We start from the raw sequence: 18,667 nt of genomic DNA, 5'->3' as shown, positions 1-18,667 counted from the left end.
AGAATATGAAAAATATATTGCCTTTGGAATGGATTAGCAATGAGATTCTGCTGTGTAGCACTGGGAACTATGTCCGGTCACTTATGATAGAGCATGATCATGTGAAAAAACACAATGTGTACATGTATGTGTAACCGGGTCACCATGCTGTACAATAGAAAAAAAATTGTATTGGGGAAATAACTATTAAAAAACAGTAATTACAAAAAAAAATAAGAAACACCACAACCTACTATAAAGTAATGATGTTGATGTTGACACAGGAAAGACAAAAGAGAACAGGACATAAGAGAGTCTGGAAACAGACTCAAGCAAATGCAGTAACTTGATTTACAACAAAGGTACCATTGAAATCAGTGGGGAAAGGAGAGTCTTTTAAACAAATATTGCAGAAAAAAAGAGCCTTGACCATTACTTCATATTAAATAAAAAGTAATTCAAAATGGATCATAAGCGTAAATATGAAAGGTAAAATAATAAAGCTTCTAGAAAAAAAGGAATAGAAAAAAAGAATATGAAAAGTAAAAACTCTTATTTTACCTTTATTTTGTCTCCAATGCTCTTCTTTATATAGATCGAAGTTGCTCACCTATATCACTTCTCTTCTCCCTAAACAACTACTTTTAATATTTCTTGCAAGTCTACTGGCAAAAAATTCCCTCAAATTTTGTCTGTGTGAAAAAGTCTTTATTTCTCCTTTACTTTTGAAGGATAATTTCTCAGGGTACAGATATCTAGGTTAGTGTTTTTCTGTCTCTCAACACTTTATACACTCCCCCCACCCCAATCTCTTCTTGCTTGCATAGTTTCTGAGAAGTCGCATGTAATTCTTATCTTTGCTACTCTATATAGTTAGGTGGTTTTTTCCTCTAAATTACTTCAGGATTTTTTTAATCTTTGATTTTTTTACAGTAAGAAAATGATATGCCTAGTTGTAGTTTTTGACATTCATCCTGCTTGGTATTCTCTGAGCTTCTTGGAACTGTGGTTTGGTGTTGGACACTAATATGAAGCAAATTCTCAGTTATTATTTCAAGTATTTCTTCTGTTACTTTTTCTTCTCCTCTGGTATTTCCACTATGCATATATTACACATTTCGTAGTTGACCCAAAGTACTTAGATAGTCAGTTTTTGTTGTTGTTGTTGTCTTTTTAATCTTTGCTTTTCTTTGGAGACTTCTATGAGATATCCTTAAGCTCAGAGATTCTTTCCTCAGCTGTGCCCTGTCTACTAATAATCCTATTGAATATATTCTTCATTTCTGTTCCAGTGTTTCTGATCTATAGCATTTCTTTTGGATCTTTCTTAGAATTTTCATCTCTCTGCTTATATTGCCTATCTATTCTTGCATGCTATTTACTTTGTCCATTAGCGTTCTAAGCATATTAATCAGAGTGGTTTAAAGTCTCAATGTGATCATTCCAACACTGCCATATCTGAGTCTGGTTCTCAACGCTTGTTCATTCACTTCAAATTGCGTTTTTTTTTTCTGGGTTTTTTTTTTTTTTGGTTGTTGTTGTTTTAATTTTTTAATAGTTATTTCCCCAATACATTTTTCTTTTCTACTGTACAGCATGGTGACCCAGTGACACATACATGTACACATTCTATTTTCTCACATTATCATGTTCCATCATAAGTGATTAGACATAGTTCCCAGTGCTACACAGGAGGATCTCATTGCTAATCCATTCCAAAGGCAATAGTTTGTATCTATTAACCCCAAGCTCCCAATCCCTCCCACTCCCTCCTTGGCAACCACAAGTCTATTCTGCAAGTCCATGATATTATTTTCTGTGGAAAGGTTTATTTGTGCCTTATATTAGATTCCAGATCTAAATGATATCATATGGTATTTTACTTTCTCTTTCTGACTTACTTCACTCTCACTTTTTAGTATGTCTTGTAATTTTTTTCTTGATTCTTGGACATGATATACTGGGTAAAAGAAACTGCTGTAAACAGACCTTTGGTAATGTCATAGTAAGTTGTGGGTGGGGGTGGAGGGAATGCATTTAATAATCCTATGATTAAATCTCACTCTTATGATAAGCCTGTGTCTCTGGACTGTGAGCTTTACATGTGCTTCTCAATCTGTGCCCCACAACCATCAATTTGGGACTAGATGGATAGACCAGGCTTGGTTGGGTATTTCTCTTCTGCCACATAGAAGGCTAGAGGAGACTGGAGTTGGCTATTTGTCTTCATCAAAGTCAGTGAAGTTCTGATAAAAATCCAGTGAGTTAGGATCTGGTCAAATAGTTTCTCCTGAGGGCAGACCTTACTAATTAGCAGAGCAGAATGCTCTGGCATATTTCGAAAGTATTCCTTCCCCCCGCCCCATGCCAGAATCATGAGGGAATTTTTCTCCCACATTCACCAAATCAAGTCAAACCGCTGGGGGTAAAATTCTCAAAAATGTGAGAGCCCCTCAGGACTGGGGCCCATGGAGATTTTCTCTCTCAGACTTGTCCCTGCTGAACCTCCAGTTAATCATCAATTATAGCTCAGGTTTCCTTACCCAGGCATTGATTCCTAAAGTGATTTTTGCTCATGAGTTTCTGTTCCATTGCAGTAAGTTGTGATTCTCTGTAACTACATGTCAGTCTCTCCATTTTCAGGAGCATGAGTTTGCCCTGTGACTTAAAGGCTCTTTAGATCTAAGAAGATTTGTTGACATTTCAGTTTGTTTAGCTTTTTTACTTGTTGTCAGGAAGGAGTGGTAACTTCCATGCTTCTTACAGGCCGGACCAAAAAACAGAATTGAAAATCTATACCTTTTGAAACTTACCCTGGAGACATTTGTAATCCCTAATGAAAACTCAGAAGTTTTACAAGTTTATGGAAATATAGGTCCCTGAAAAGAGACCAATTTCTGATCCCAAAACTCATGTATCTTACAAGTGCTTTTATTATACCACTGGAATTAACAGATGCTTTGGTAGCAAGTTAGGACATGTGGAAGAGGAGAAATGCATAGACAGTGTTCATCACTGTGTCATCCCCAACTCTTGTCATGGGAAATCCTAGGAAAAGATGCTATTATGACACATATACAAGAAATGGCACATCTAAGATGTTCTCCCTATTTGTGAACTGGCATTTGGGAATAATCAGTAAAATTAATAGATTGGTTAGTTCTTTAAAAATAAAGCATTGTTTTGCCACATTATGTCACCATTTGGTGTATTACATCTCTATTTCGCTTTTAAAAGTTACATTCCGCCAAACACAAATTATTAGAGAAACATTTTCTAGAGAAACTTTCTCAAGATTAAAGTCTCACATACTAATATTGTGGTTCCTCCCTAAATTTAAAACATTCACTGGCATAGAGATTGTCATGAAATGATATAATAGTTGGTGCTGAAGCCAGCACTTTGAGACTCACTAAAAAACATGAGAGAACAGGCAGGAATCAAGAGACATTTAAGGAACTCCTCAACATGAGGGAGAAAGATAGAAATAAAAAGTAATTCGGCAAAAAATGAGACAATATAGTCAACAGAACAAAAGTTCAAATAATTTATAATATAATTACAGATAAAGGGTGTTGCTTTCATTTTAAATAGTCTATAAATAAAGAACTAACCAGAAAAAAGTTTAAAACTTGTTAGGTTAAAATCATCAAAATAATTTTTTAAGAGATAAAACAGTCAAGTCAGAAAAAAGTATTCTGGGAAATAAAACAAAAAGGAAAGGGACAATAAGGGAGAATATGTAACAATTAAAATATATAACCAGAGTTCCTATTGTGGCACAGTGGAAACAAATCCGACTAGTAACCACGAGGTTATGGGTTCGATCCCTGGCCTCGTTCCAGCCTGGGAACCTCCATATGCTGCGAGTGTGGCCCTAAAGAGCAAAAAAAAAAAAAAAAAAAAAAAATATATATATATATATATATATATATATATATATGCGCGTGTGTGTGTGAAGTACAAACCCCAACCAATCAGAGTCTGAGAGAAAAATATTGCAAACGGTGGGAGGGAGTTTTTTCAAGGAAACAACTTAGAAAAACTCTACAGAACCAGACATTAATTTCCAGAGTGAAAAGATCCACATGAACTTAAGACTATGGTAAAGATAAAAGCTTCATCAGTGTGAAGTAATGGCATCCAGGGTTAAAAAGTAGTTTCCAAAAGCTTCTAAAGGGGAAACAAGGGCTAATGTATGATGGATGGGAAAGTAGAACGGCATGAGACTTCTAAACACAACCATGGGAGTTAGAACGTAATTGTAATACCTTCAATATTTTGAGGGAAAATTATTTTCCATCTAGAAATCCACACTCAGGTAAACTATCATTCAAATGTGGGAGGAAAACAAAGATATTTCAGATGACATGGATTTTCTAAAATGTTAACTCCCTTGCACCCTTCTTTAGACACTTCCAGAAGATGTAACCTATCAGTACAATGAAGTAAAGCAAGAAATAGGAAGGCAAGGGATTGAAGATACAGGGAATTCAAGATTAAAAATGAGTCAAAAGGAATTCCCACAAGTCGAGTGAACGGAAGTGTCAGACTCTGCCACAGGGAAGGAAAGCATCTAGTGCATGCAGGAGCAGGAAGATGATGTGCTCCAGGGGGGTTGCTTCAAGGGAATAGGAACAGGCTGGACTATGTGGAACACTGTCCTGACAAGCATACTATAGAGCTTTATGGTATGACAGCAGTTAGTCAAATACCTAAGGACAATTAAGCACTTATTAACTATAGGGAAAAAAAGTTGAAATAAAGGAAATAAAATAACTATGCACAATACACTACTTGGCTAAACAGTGAACAATCTATCATCATAATAATTAAATCTGGTAAAAAAATTGAATTGAAATTAAAGGTATAATTGTATTAGGAAAATGGATAAGAGAAGCTAGAGTTTCAAGTGAGTAAAGATACCTATCATCAAATCAGTGTTTTCATTAGATAATTAAAAAGGAAAATCACTGCCTCTAGGGTAAAGGATAAGCCTTGAGGAGGAGAAAGATAATGGACTACAATTCTAGATTAGCACTATTTTAATTCAAAAGTGAAAGCATGTGATTTGGGAACAAAAAGATAACAGCAGGCTTGTGAGCTTTCTACCAAGGAGTCATCTTCCTAATGAGGTGATGGTTAAGAGAGTAACATACTTGATATAGTTCCTTGTGAACATAAAATAGTATTGACTGGTAGACTTATTCAAAGAAGAACCTTGACACACATTATCTGTTTAAATGGCCAATTAAAAATAGCTGGAATTTATGGATTTATGGGGCATTGCTGATAGGAGAAGAGGAATTTATCACAAAGGCATTATCTGTGTAACTATTAAGAGTAAAAAAATACAATACAGAGCTCCACACAAAAATAACATCCTTTGAGAACAAGGTTTCTACAAATTTCATTCACTAGTCATCTGTTAATTCAAAACCAAAGGCACCCCAAGGAGCGATAAAATGACATGTTGGAAGATGCTAACTTCTATGGGAACAAATGTTACATTTCTACCTCATTTTACATCTATCACTTCAATCATTAGTAAACTTTGGGGTTGATAAACTATATGATATAATTAAATCTGCTAAGACATTTTGACCTTCATGTGAATGCAATAATATTTTATAAGTTAAGCATAAAATCAAATTCATACCATTAAAACAGGGAAAAGAAGTAGAATCACATATTTGCCAGCCCTGTAGATGGGGAAGACGATCTAATCTTTACAGCATAGTTGTTGGAAATCAGAGAAGAAATGAGAGCTAGATTTCACTGTAGAATTATTTAAAAGATCTATTTTTTAAATGAGTAAAACTAAAGGCAAACAACAAATCTTAGAAAACATCCACAGTAAATATGAAAAAATTATCATCAGGGAGTTCCCATCCTGGCTCAGTGGAAACAAATCTGACTAGTCCATGAGAATGTGGGTTTGATCCCTGGCCTCACTCAGTAGGTTAAGGATCAGCGTTGCCGTGAACTGTGGTATAGGTACAGACACAGCTTAGATCCAGTGTTGTTGTGACTGTGGCACAGGCCAGCAGCTGCAGCTCCAATTTCACCCCCTAGCCTGGGAACTCCATATGCTGTGGGTGCGGCCTTAAAAAGCAAAAAAAGAAAAGAAAAAATTATCTTCAATAAAGGGGTAACTGACATCCTTTGGATAAAGACGAAACCTCAGTGATGAAGGCAAGAGAAAATGTACCTAAGAAGTATATAATTAATAGCAAAGAAAGAAAATTTTAATCCTCATGAGCAATCAAAGAAATGAAAACTGAAATGAAGAACTTTTAATCACCTAGAAAGAAATGCAGTTTCTTTCATTCACTGCTAGTTGGAACTGACACTGGAAAGGGGTGGGTGAAACATCACAGCTCTTTACAAAAGCCCTTTTGTAAACACGTATCTATTTTAGAAAAATGCAGGCAATTGCTCTCACTTTCAAAAAAAATCTAAATAGGGAAAAAAGTATTACACGCAAAAATGTTCACTACAGTAATATTTATATGAACAAGAAAATAAAAGAAGGAAACAACCTAAATGCTTATGATTACACCTAGGTAATCTATAAGAGACACTGGGTCAAATACTCTACAACAGTTACCAGTATTAATTTATATAAGTAATAAGAGTATTATATCCCAGTAAAAGTTTCTACTGAGTGATCAAATTTCAACTTAGCATAGAAGATCTCAACGACATTAAAAAATAAATAAAAGCAAAATATACAATAAAAGAGCAAGACACCAAAATATTAATAACAGTATGCTCTAAATATTCATATTCCAGATGACGCTGTGTTTCTACATTTTCCAGTTTTTCTTAATGACGATACATTAATTTTTAACTATTAAATAAGTAAATTTTCTTTTACATCTCATTAAAATAATTTACTTTCTTCAGAAAATTTAGACAACGATTATTTTCTTTCCCTAAAAAAGATACCTTAAAAAAAGGGAGAAAATTTTGGAGTTCCCATCATGGCGCAGTGGTTAACGAATCCGACTAGGAACCGTGAGGTTGCGGTTCGGTCCCTGCCTTGCTCAGTGGGTTAAGGATCCGGCCCTGCCGTGAGCTGTGGTGTAGGTTGCAGACACAGCTCGGATCCTGTGTTGCTGTGGCTCTGGCATAGGCTGGTGGCTACGCTCCGATTAGACCCCTAGCCTGGGAACCTGCTGCAGAAGCGGCCCAAGAAATGGCAAAAAGTTAAAAAAAAAAAGAGGAGAAAATTTTAACTTCATGAAGCCTCTACCAGCTGTGGAATTCCTAATTCTTTAAGTGGGAGTGAAATAAATCTCTCTACTGTATGTGCTACATTAATGAGTCTTTTCTTACTAGGTACCAAGTACAATTATTAACAGATCACTACTTTTTATTAATGACAATTAATGTTAGGACTATAAAAACAAAATATAGTATAGGCTAGACCTCACTTTTCAAGACCAATACTTAAGCATACATAATACAATGCAAAGCCAGAGCCCATCAAAAATATGGTTTGCAAAGGGCATTAATTTTATACTTGAATATTTAGAAAAAAAAGAATATTCAATTAATAATTCAAAATGTTCATATACTTACCCTTTTTTTACTTGTATTTAGTATTTTAGTAACTCATCCCTTTGAAGAAATAAACATTTTCTTAAATAAAAATTTAATCACTTTATTTTATAACCAATGTATTTGAATAATTTCTATTTTGATTTAACTATTTAAATTGCCCACACAATAAATAAAGTACTAAAGTGATCTTTGTTTTTAATTATATCCTATTTTTTAAGCAAGAGGAAATCATGTAAAATTATATCCATCCTATTACCAAAATTCAATCTCACTGACTCGCAAACCTCTCAAGAATCATACATTTACTTTTTAATATTTAAAAAAAACAAATCTCATGTAATTTTTTTAAACTTAAGTGTAAATATTTGGCTTATGCACATCAGTTGAATGTTTCATGTTACATACCAGTGGCTTGAATGTAGCATGGTCGAATAAGTGGTACTGTCTTTGGAATCACAGGAGAATCTGACAAAGAACATTGAGTGTAAAGTTCTGAAGATGGGAAGTAATTAATTCGAACTTGAACATTAAACTCATATGTTGCCACCTGAAAAGAAAAAATACATTTTAACTATGATGATTTTTGCTATAAAAATTGTGATTTTTTTAATTTAAATATAGCTGGCATACATTATAATGTTACTTACAGGTGTGCTACAGTTAAGTTGACATTTGCACATATAATGAGATAATCACTATGCTAAGTCTAGTAACCAACTATCTCCATACAAAGTAATTACAATATTATTGACCATATTCCTTACGCTGTATATTACATCACTGTGGCTTGTTTTTGTTTCGGTTTTTAGCTTAATTTTTACTTTACAATGGCGTATACTTGATTTGTAATGTGTTAGTTTCATGTGTACAGCAAAGTGATTCAGTTATACAAATACACATTTATTTTGAAACTAGAGGTTTGTATCTCTTAATTCCCTCACCAATTTCACTTGATACAATTTTTATAATACATATTTAAAGTTTACAACTTGGAGTTCCCATCGTGGCTCAGTGGTAGCAATCCGACTAGGAACTATGAGGTTGCGGGTTAGATCCCTGGCCTTGCTCAATGGGTTAAAGGATCCGGCTTTGCCGTGAGCTGTGGTGTAGGTTGCAGACACGGCTTGGATCCTGTGTTGCTGTATCTCTGGCGTAGGCCAGCGCTACAGCTCTGATTAGACCCCTAGCCTGGGAACCTCCACATGCCGCAGGAGCGGCCCAAGAAATGGCAAAAAGACAAAAAAATAAATTAATTAATTAAATAAAATATACAAGCAACTTATACAACTCAACAGCAAAAAAGCCAACAACTCTTTTGAAAAAAAAATAAAGTTTACAACTTGATGCATACATAATGAAATAATACCACAATCATGCTAATTAACATATCCATCACCTCACATAGTTACTGTGTGTGTGTGTGTGTGTGTGTGTGAGAGAGAGAGAGAGAGAGAGAGAGAGAAAGAGAGACAGAAATACTTAAGATCTACCATCTTAGCAAATTTCAAGCACAGAGTACAGTACTATTAACTGAAATAACATATTACCCAGCAATCCCAGTTCTGAGTATTTACCCTAAAGAACTGAAATCAATATTTCAGAGATACACACAGAACACTCCTGTGTTCACTGCAGCATTATTCACAATAGTCAAGATACATAGATAATCTACATATTCATCAAAGGGTGAATGGAAAAAAAGTAAATGTGGTATATACATACAGTGAATTCATTCAGCATTAAAAACAGAAGGAAATCAAAGTTCCCGTCGTGGCAAGGCAGGTAATGAATCTGACTAGCATCCATGAGGATGCAGGTTCAATCCCTGGCCTTGCTCACTGGGTTAAGGATCTGGTGTTGCCGTGAGCTGTGGGGTAGATTGCAGATGCAGCTCGGATCTGGCATTGCTGTGGTGTAGGCCAGTAGCTACAGCTCCGATTCAACCCCTAGCCTGAGAACCTCCATATTCCGCAGGTGTGGCCCTAAAAAGCAAAATAACTAAATAAGTTAATTAATAAATAAATAAAAACAGAAGGAAATCCTTCCACTTGCAACAAGACAGATGGCCTGAAGGCCAACACGCTAAATGAAATAAACCGAATACAGAAACACAAATTATTTATTATCTCACTTTTATGTGGAATGTAAAACAGTCAAACTCAGGAGTTTCCATTGTGGCTCAGTGGGTTAAGAACCCAACATAGTACCCATAAGGACGCAGGTTCGATCCCTGGCCTTGCTCAATGGGTTAACAGTCCAATGTTGCCACAGGCTGCAATGTAGGTCACAGACGTGGGTTGGATCTGGCATTGCTGTGGCTGTGGTGTAGACCAGCAGCTGCAGCTCTGATTTGACCTCTAGCCCTGGAACCTTAATGTGCCACAGGCACAGCCCTAAAAAGAAAAATAAATAATAATATAATATAAAATAACATAGTCAAACTCACAGAAGCAGATTGGAATAGTCCTTGCCAGGGGCTGGGGGTAGGGAGATATAGGGCAATGCTGGTCAAAGGTTACCAAGTTTCAGTTATACATGACCAGTAAATTCTGGAAATCTAATGAGATACTATGGAATTTGCAAATAACAGTTGAAAAAAAAGCAGTTTCAAAAAGAAAATAACCTTGTGACATTGAAAGTACATTTTCCCCCCCAAACCAAGGCTTATTTGCCTTGGTTTTTTTTTCATGAGTCCAAAAATAATTCTTAAAATAAACAATAAATATTATTAAAAATTCCTATTAATTCGATATGGACCAAAGATCTAAATATAAAACCTAAACTACAAAAGAATATGTTGGAGAAAAAATATTTATTTATTAAATGTTGGAGAAAAAAAATATTTATTTATTTATTTATTTATTTATTTAGTCTTTTTAGGGCTGCATCCACAGCATATGAAGTTCCTAGGCTCCCAGACTAGGAGTCACACTGGAGCTGCACCTGCCAGCCTATGCCACAGCCACAACAATGTGGGATCCAAGTCGTGTCTGCGACCTGCACCACAGCTCACGGCAATGACAGATTGCCAACCCACTGAGCAAGGCCAGGGATCAAACCCACATCCCTCACAGATACTAGCTGGATTCATTTCCACTGTGCCACAATGGGAACTCCCAGAAAAATCTTTAAGTGCAATACCAAAAGAATCATCTATAAAAGAAAAAATTATACTTTATCAAACTTTAAATATCTGTCCTGTTCATAAATGTTAAAATATTAAATTAAGAATTCCCATCATGGCTCAGTGGGTTAAGAACCCGACACAAGTGTGTGAGGATGCACATTTGATCCCTGGCCTCAATCAGTGGGTTAAGGATCTGGCATTGCCGTGGCTGTGGCATAGGCTAGCAGCTGCAGCTCCATATCGACCCCTAGCCCAGGAACTTCTATATGTCATAAGTGTAGACTTAAAAAAAAAATATATATATATATAAGCTCAAAACATACTTCTGACAAAAACCAAACTTTTATCCAAACATATCAAGAATACACAAATATTAATAAAATGAAAATCATGTAAAAGATTTGAAAAGAAAATATACATGACATATAAACACATAAAAAGATATTTACCATTATCAGATACTAAGGAAATGCAGTTTGAAATCAAAGAAAATAACACTTCGCACCTATTACAATGCTTCAGCAAAGATATTACCAAATGCTGATAAAGATGTAAACATCCATACATTTATTAACTGCTAATCGAACATGAAATTTTATAGTCATTTGGCAAAAGAATTTTAGTTTCTTAAATATTAAATACGGACTTAATATGAGGCCCAGAACTCCCAACTCTAAGTGTTTATCAAAGATAAATGAAAACATACTCATACAAAAACCTACATGCAAATATTTTTAGTGGCCTTATTCATAACGGGGAAAACCTGAAAACAAGCCAGATTCCCTCCAAACAGTGAATGGATAATAAAATTTTGTAAATTAACACAATAGAACACCTTTCAATAATAAAATGGAATAAACTATTGTTACACAGAATAATATGGATGAATTATTCTAAATGACAGAAGCCAGATTAATAAGGCAGCATACCTTATGATTTAATTCATGTAATACACAAGTGAAAAGACAAAATTATAAAAACAAAATGAGATCAGAATTTTCCCTGCACTGAAGTTGTGGGAGAGGGTGACTACAAAATAGGCAGAAGAAAAATTTAGGAGAGGTGATTTTCTATGAAATATCCAGGAAAGATAAATCCACAGAGACAAAGTAGACTGGAGACTGCAGCTGGCTCATAGGAAAAGGAATGAGGAGAAACTGATTAATGGGTAAAGGGTTTAAGTCTGGAGTGACGAAAATGTTTTAAAATGAAATAGAGGAGTTCCCGTCGTGGCACAGTGGTTAACGAATCTGACTAGGAACCATGAGGTTGCGGGTTTGGTCCCTGCCCTTGCTCAGTGGGTTAACAATCTGGCGTTGCCGTGAACTGTGGTGTAGGTTGCAGACACGGCTCGGATCCCCGTTGCTGTGGCTCTGGCGTAGGCTGGCAGCTACAGTTCCTATTCGACCCCTAGCCTGGGAACCTCCATATGCCACAGGAGCAGCCCAAGAAATGGCAAAAAGACAAAAATAAAATAAAATAAATAATATAAAATAAAATAAATAAATGAAATGAAATGAAATAAAATGAAATGAAATGAAATGAAATAGAGGGTGTGATTATACCACATCTGAAGGCACTAAATTGTTTATTTTCAAATGGTTAATTTTATATTAGAGCAATCACCCCTCGACAAATTATTTTTAAAAAGAAATGAAACACAAATTAGAGGTTTCCAGGGATTCCTCAGAATTCATGTGATGATCTCCAGATACTAGAAAAATTAAAAAATAAGTTTTAAATGAAATTAAGAGCTAAATGATAAAAAGGGTATACTCACAACTTTCCATGCCTGTCTACCCTACTAGGCAAACTCTTGAGCTTTGATTTTGTTTTTATCTAACATTAGTTGGTTGCTATGGTCTAGAAGTATGCGCCCAAAATTCACATGTTGAAAACCTAACTTCCAAAGATGACAGAATTAGGGGATGGGGCTTTGAGAAATGCTTAGGCTATGAGGGTAGAGACTTCATGACTGGGAATGGGGTCTTATAATTAAGTGCTTTATAAAAGAGACTCCAGAGAGATCCCTAAGCCCCTTTCATTATCTAAGGACACATCAAGAAGTCTGCAACCCAAAAGGGACCCTCACTCTATGATTCTGGGGCCATGATTGATTCTCAACATCTAGCCCCCAGAACTGTACAAATAAACTTCTGTTATTTATAAACTACCCAGTCTGGGGCATTTTGTTACAACAACTCAAAAAGACTAAGTCACTGGGCCACATCAGTGCCAACTCTATCTCCCATCATAGAATCTTTTGTAAAAAATCTGTTCCTATAACAGAATTATACAAGCATAAAAATACTGTAGCATTTTATTTTCATGGATATTTCATTTATTTTGACAAATAAGAGCAACTCATTCCTATGATAATCTATCTATTCAGTGATACCAGCACACAGATGTCAATTTGTAAACTGTTTATGTACAAATACTACCCTGCTTTCACATTTCAGTCCTTAAAACAAAATTTTGTGTGATCTTATTTCTCCTGGAATTTCTCACTATTAATCATCAGCAACTAGTTATATCTTGTCTCCTTTCTATATTTCCTCTTCTGTTTTTTTTTTACTTAAGAGTATTAATAGAAATCAAATGACTTTGATGATCATCGTACAACTATAAATGTAATAAATTCACTGAGTAGTAAAAAAAAAAAAAATAGAAGAGAACACACTTCTGAACTCATTCTAAGAAGGCAATATTACTTTGACACCAAAATCAAAGATAGCTAAAGGAGAGAAAACTAAAGAACAATATTCCTTATGAATAGGGAAGTAAAAATCCTCAAGAAAATACTAGGAAACTGAATCCAGAAACATATATAAAGGAGTATACTCCATGACCAATGGAGTTTTTTTCTAGGAATATAAGGTTGATTTAACATACAAAAATCAATCAATATAATGTACCACACTAATAGAATAAAAAGCAAAATCAGGTGATCATCAAACTAGATGTGAAAATTTTTTTCAACAAAATGCAACATTATTTCATAAGCAAAATACTCAACAAACTAGGTAGAAAGGAACTTAACCTGATAAAGGGAATCAACAAAAAAAATTTTAAATAACATTGCTACTAACATATTTAAAGATGAAAGATATATACTTTCCTCCTAAGATCAGAAACAAGATAAAGACGTTTGCTCTTGCCACTTTATATAATATTGTACTGGAGATTCTACAATTAGGCAGTTTAAAAAGTAATAGGCATCCAGTTTGGAAAGAAGTAAAATATTTTGTACTTGCAGCTGGCGTGTTCTTACACATAGGAAATTCTAAGGAATCTGCTAACAAACCATATGAACTAATATATAAATTCAACCTGGTTGCAGAATACTAGGTCAATGTTTAAAATCAATTGTTTTTCTATACACTTGAAATGAATAATCTGAAAATAAAACTAAGAAAATTCCATTTACAATGGCATCAAAAATAATTATTTATAAATAAATTTAATAAGGAACTAGGAAATAAGAATACTGACAACTATAAAATATTTGTGAAAGAAATTAAAGACGATTTAAATAAATGGAAAAACATCCTATGTTCATAGATTAAAAGACATAATATTGTTAATATGGCACTACTCCCCATAGTGATAGACAGGTTCTTTATAATCCTTATCAAAATCCCAGTTAGATTTTTTTCTAATTATTGACAAGGTCATCCTAAAACCCATACGGTAATTAGTCAAAAATACCACTGGAGGAGAATAAAACTGGTGAACTCATATTTTCCAGCTATAAAAACTACAAAGCTATTGTAGTCAAGACCTTATGTTACTTGAATAAGGAGAGACATATAGACCAATGGAAGAGAATTCAATGTCCAAAGATATACTTCGGTATTTGTGTTCGACTGACTTTAGACAAGAGTGTGAAGGAAATTTAATGAGGTAAAACTATTTTCAATAAATGGTCCTGGGACAAACAGACTTTCTACGCAAAAGACTGAAACTGGACTCTTATACCACACCATACACCAAAAACTAATTCAAAATGGATCACAGATCTAAATTTTAAAGCTAATACTATAAATCTCTTTGAAGCAAATATAGAACTCTCATGACTTGAGTGAGGTAATAGTTTCATAAATATGACAACAAAAAACATAAGTGACAAAAGAAAAATAAATACATGGAACTTTTTTTACATGTGTTTTTTATATTAGCACATGATAATACCCAGTATGAAAAAAAATGTGGAAAAAAACAGCTTGGTGCCACACTACAATGTAAGCTTTATACTATAATCCCAAAGTCAAAAATAGTGCAGCATGCCTAGTAGGTGCCCAAGAAACATTTGTAGAATGATGGGTGACTGATGGAAATATAAATTGATACAACTTTTGTAGTAGCAATGTGGATACATGTACTAAAATGTACATAACTTTCTCTCAATTCCAATTCTAAGTAAGTATCCACAAGAAAGAACAAGTTCTCAAATGAACCTGCCACTTTATTCACTATATTTTAGTTCACTCATTGAATACTTTCTGTCTGATGTGAGCCCAAAAATATACTAATGCTACAAATATGCTGAACTATATAACATATTGTTTTTCTCCTTTGAATAATAACATGATTGATGACGTATAGATAACTAACTAGATTTTTGAAATGTACATCTATTCTGGATTAAAATTAGTGTTAAATTAGTATCTGAACGAAATTTCTCAAGCCTAAAACATACTGCTTCATAGGAAATTAGGAATAAGATAAGCCAAGAAAAATATCTGACCTTATTTCAGATATTCTAAACAACGCAATATGGTAAGAAAAAAACAGGTAAAAATTGTTATTAAAACAGAAGAGACAACAATATTTGCAATCTACTACAATATTCTTCAAAAAATCTCAAATTGAAGGATTATTAAAAGTAACTGATGTTTAAAGTAAGATAAACAGTTTTAGACCTCCTTCAACATTATTTTCAAAATATAAGGGCATAAAATATATAAAATCTAATCATTTACACTGCATAAAACATCAGAGAAATATTACTTCAGAGTATTTCAGCAATTTGTTCAGCAACATAAAATGCTTTAATAACATAAGTCATACCTTATATCTGAATATGAAGCTCAGCTTTATACAGAAATCAATTCTCTCCAAAATTTTTATTAATTGAATGCAACACAAATCAAAACTACCTTAGAAATTTTAGCTTTAATCTTGAGAAAGTGATTCCTAAGTTCATTTTTCTAAGAAAAATGGCCAATAACATTTTAAAAGGAATAGGACTTCCCATCATGGCTCAGCAGAAATGAATCTGACTAGAAACCATGAGGTTGTGGGTCCGATCCCTGGCCTCTCTCAGTGGGTTAAGGATCCGGTGTTGCCATGAGCTGTGGTGTAGGTCACAGACGTGGCTCAGATCTAGCATTGCTGTGGCTCTGGCGTGGCCTGGCAGCTGTAGCCCTGATTAGACCCCTAGCCTGGGAACCTCCATATGCTGCAGGTGTGGCCCTAAAAAGCAAAAATAAATAGAAAAAATAGAAGAGAAGAGAAGAGAAGAGAAGAGAATAGGAATAGAGGCTAGTTTACTGATCAGAGAATTAAAAGAATTTTAATGGTACCAACCAAGCCAAATTGTTAGCAAATGAGTCGTTACTGTTGTAGGGTGGTTTGTTATGCAAGAAGAATCACCTATGAGGTTGGCAGAATATCACATATACATATATATATATATATACATATACATATGTAATTGATGTAACCTAGTTGTACAAAGACAGAAGACAGCGAGCAACATTTTACACTGTTACTAGATGATACAACTGGTATAACCTTTTTGAAGAGCAATTTGACAACACATATCAACAGCCTAAGATATGTGCATACAGTACGACCCAATTATTCAACTTTTAGGAAGATATAATGAAAACATACATTGTGAAAACAGTTATCGATAAGGATGTTTCTTAAAGAATCATTTTATAAAGCCAAACCATGAAAAAATCTTAAGTGTCCAGTAAGGATGTTTAGTTTAGTAACTGTAACATAGTCTAGCCATAAAATAATATACTATACCTAAAAACTTAAACTGCATTTGGTATACTTAATGACACAAAAAGTAATTCTTAACATTTTTTCTTTTTGTCTTTTTAGGGCCACACTCACAGCATATGCAAGTTCCCAGGCTAGGGGTCGAATCAGAGCTGTAGCCACCGGCCTACGCCACAGCCACAGCAATGCCAGATCCAAGCCGCATCTGCAACCTACATCACAGCTCATAGCAACACCGGATCCTTTTAACCCACTGAGCGAGGCCAGAGATCGAACCTTCATCCTCACGGATACTAGTCAGATTCGTTTCTGCTGAGCCACGATGGGAACTCCAATTCTTAACATTTAAATTAGTGTACTCCGTAAAAAAGGCAAGTTAAAAATGTTCATAAAGTATGATTTCATTACAATTAGAGAAGTAGAAATATAAGTATGGAGATAGAAGGAAAAGGACAAAAAAATGACAAGACCCCAATATATAACCAGAGGTTACTGGTATATATTAGGATTTATTTATTGCTCATTTTTTTCTTTCTGCTCCTTGAACTTCCCATTTAATTTTGACAATAGACTTTAATATCAGGAGAATATCAGAGAAATGCAATCCTAAAATATAAGTTGATGCTGAGAAAACCTGCAAATGGTTAGGATATGTGAGAGTCGAGCAGGCTTTGAAAGATATTAAAATACTATAAAAATCAAGAAGATGAACAATAAACATCCTCTGAATCTCTTCAAATAACTTGTTAATTATGCTTTTGTCTGAATTAAACAAATAAGATTGTACCATTCAACAAATAATTCTAATACCCCGACAATATTTCATGCACTTCAAAATCCTTTGCTGAAAAATAATATGTTATTCTGGAGTTCCTACTGTGGGGCAGTGGTTTAAGAATCCAACTGCAGCGGCTCTGGTCACTGCAGAGGCACTGGTTAGATCCCTGGCCCGATGCAGTAGGTCAAAGGATCCAGCGTTGCCACGGCTGTAGCATAGGTAGCAGTTGCAGCTTGGATTCAGTCCCTGGCCTCGGAACTTCTATATGCCCCAAGTGTGGCCCTAAGAAAAAATAAATGTTATTCTGATATTATCTGAAAGCCTAAATTAGGCCAGAGGAAATTTTTCATAAGATGATTTTCAAAAAAGCAAAGATGTCCTCTGGCTTTTGGATAACCTTGATAAAGAGTATCTATCTAAATGTCACTGGTTCATGAATGTAGATGAATAATTACTATACACTAAACCTGTGGAAATCGCAGTATGGTATACATCTTAAAGTGTACAAAATTAAAATTTTTCTTTTTCATTAATACCAGAAAAGTAGCCTTTGATACCTCATTCACTATGCTTGTCAAAAACCAATACAGACAAAAAATTGAACTCTGTAGACAATATTATTCCATGTGACTCACATGTATACACAACCCACAAGACCTAGCCCAACTAATGTATTACACCTAAGAAGGCAAAATTAACCTTTAGCATTTTCTTCAATCTGAATGTGTCCTTGAATTTTCTTCACTTTTTCCTCTTGAGAGCTAAATAACTGTTATTATTATTCCTAAAACACTATTTTAATCTGAGTAAACTCTGTAGTTCAGTAACATTATTTTAAAAAATGGATCATTAAGGACGTACTTTGTTAGCACTCAATATACCTTCTTATTGTGCTATTAATTCCTTTCACTTAGTTTATTCTATTCTACACCTATTGGATACAAGCATCACGCTAGTTGTGCTGGAATATAAAAAACATTTTGACATAAGAGTTTATACTCAAATTGCCATAAAACAGTTTGATTCTTGTTTAGGAGGGTGCAATGACATGCCTTTTCATACCATACTTAGCGAGAAGCTCTCCCTTGGTCCTTCTGTTGCTTCTAAGGCAAGAATGTAACTGAAATTTTGCCAGTGGTATCTCTTCCTCCTGGGCACATTCCAGGAAAGGTGTTTTCCTTGATTTACTCTGTTGG

The 18,667-nt window shown here is 34.5% G+C and overlaps 1 protein-coding gene across 1 annotated transcript in view; it reads right to left on the bottom strand.

Moving 5' to 3' along the window:
- CFAP47 (cilia and flagella associated protein 47) overlaps window positions 1-18,667 on the bottom strand; it is a 452,401-nt gene that overhangs the window by 373,198 nt on the left and 60,536 nt on the right. The window contains 1 exon segment of the mRNA XM_021080094.1: window positions 7,954-8,095. Coding sequence (XP_020935753.1) covers window positions 7,954-8,095 — 142 coding nt within the window.

The sequence above is a fragment of the Sus scrofa genome, chromosome X, assembly GCF_000003025.6.
Source record: "Sus scrofa isolate TJ Tabasco breed Duroc chromosome X, Sscrofa11.1, whole genome shotgun sequence".
Taxonomy (NCBI): Eukaryota; Metazoa; Chordata; class Mammalia; order Artiodactyla; family Suidae; genus Sus; species Sus scrofa.
This window is presented reverse-complemented; position numbering and strand designations above follow the sequence as displayed.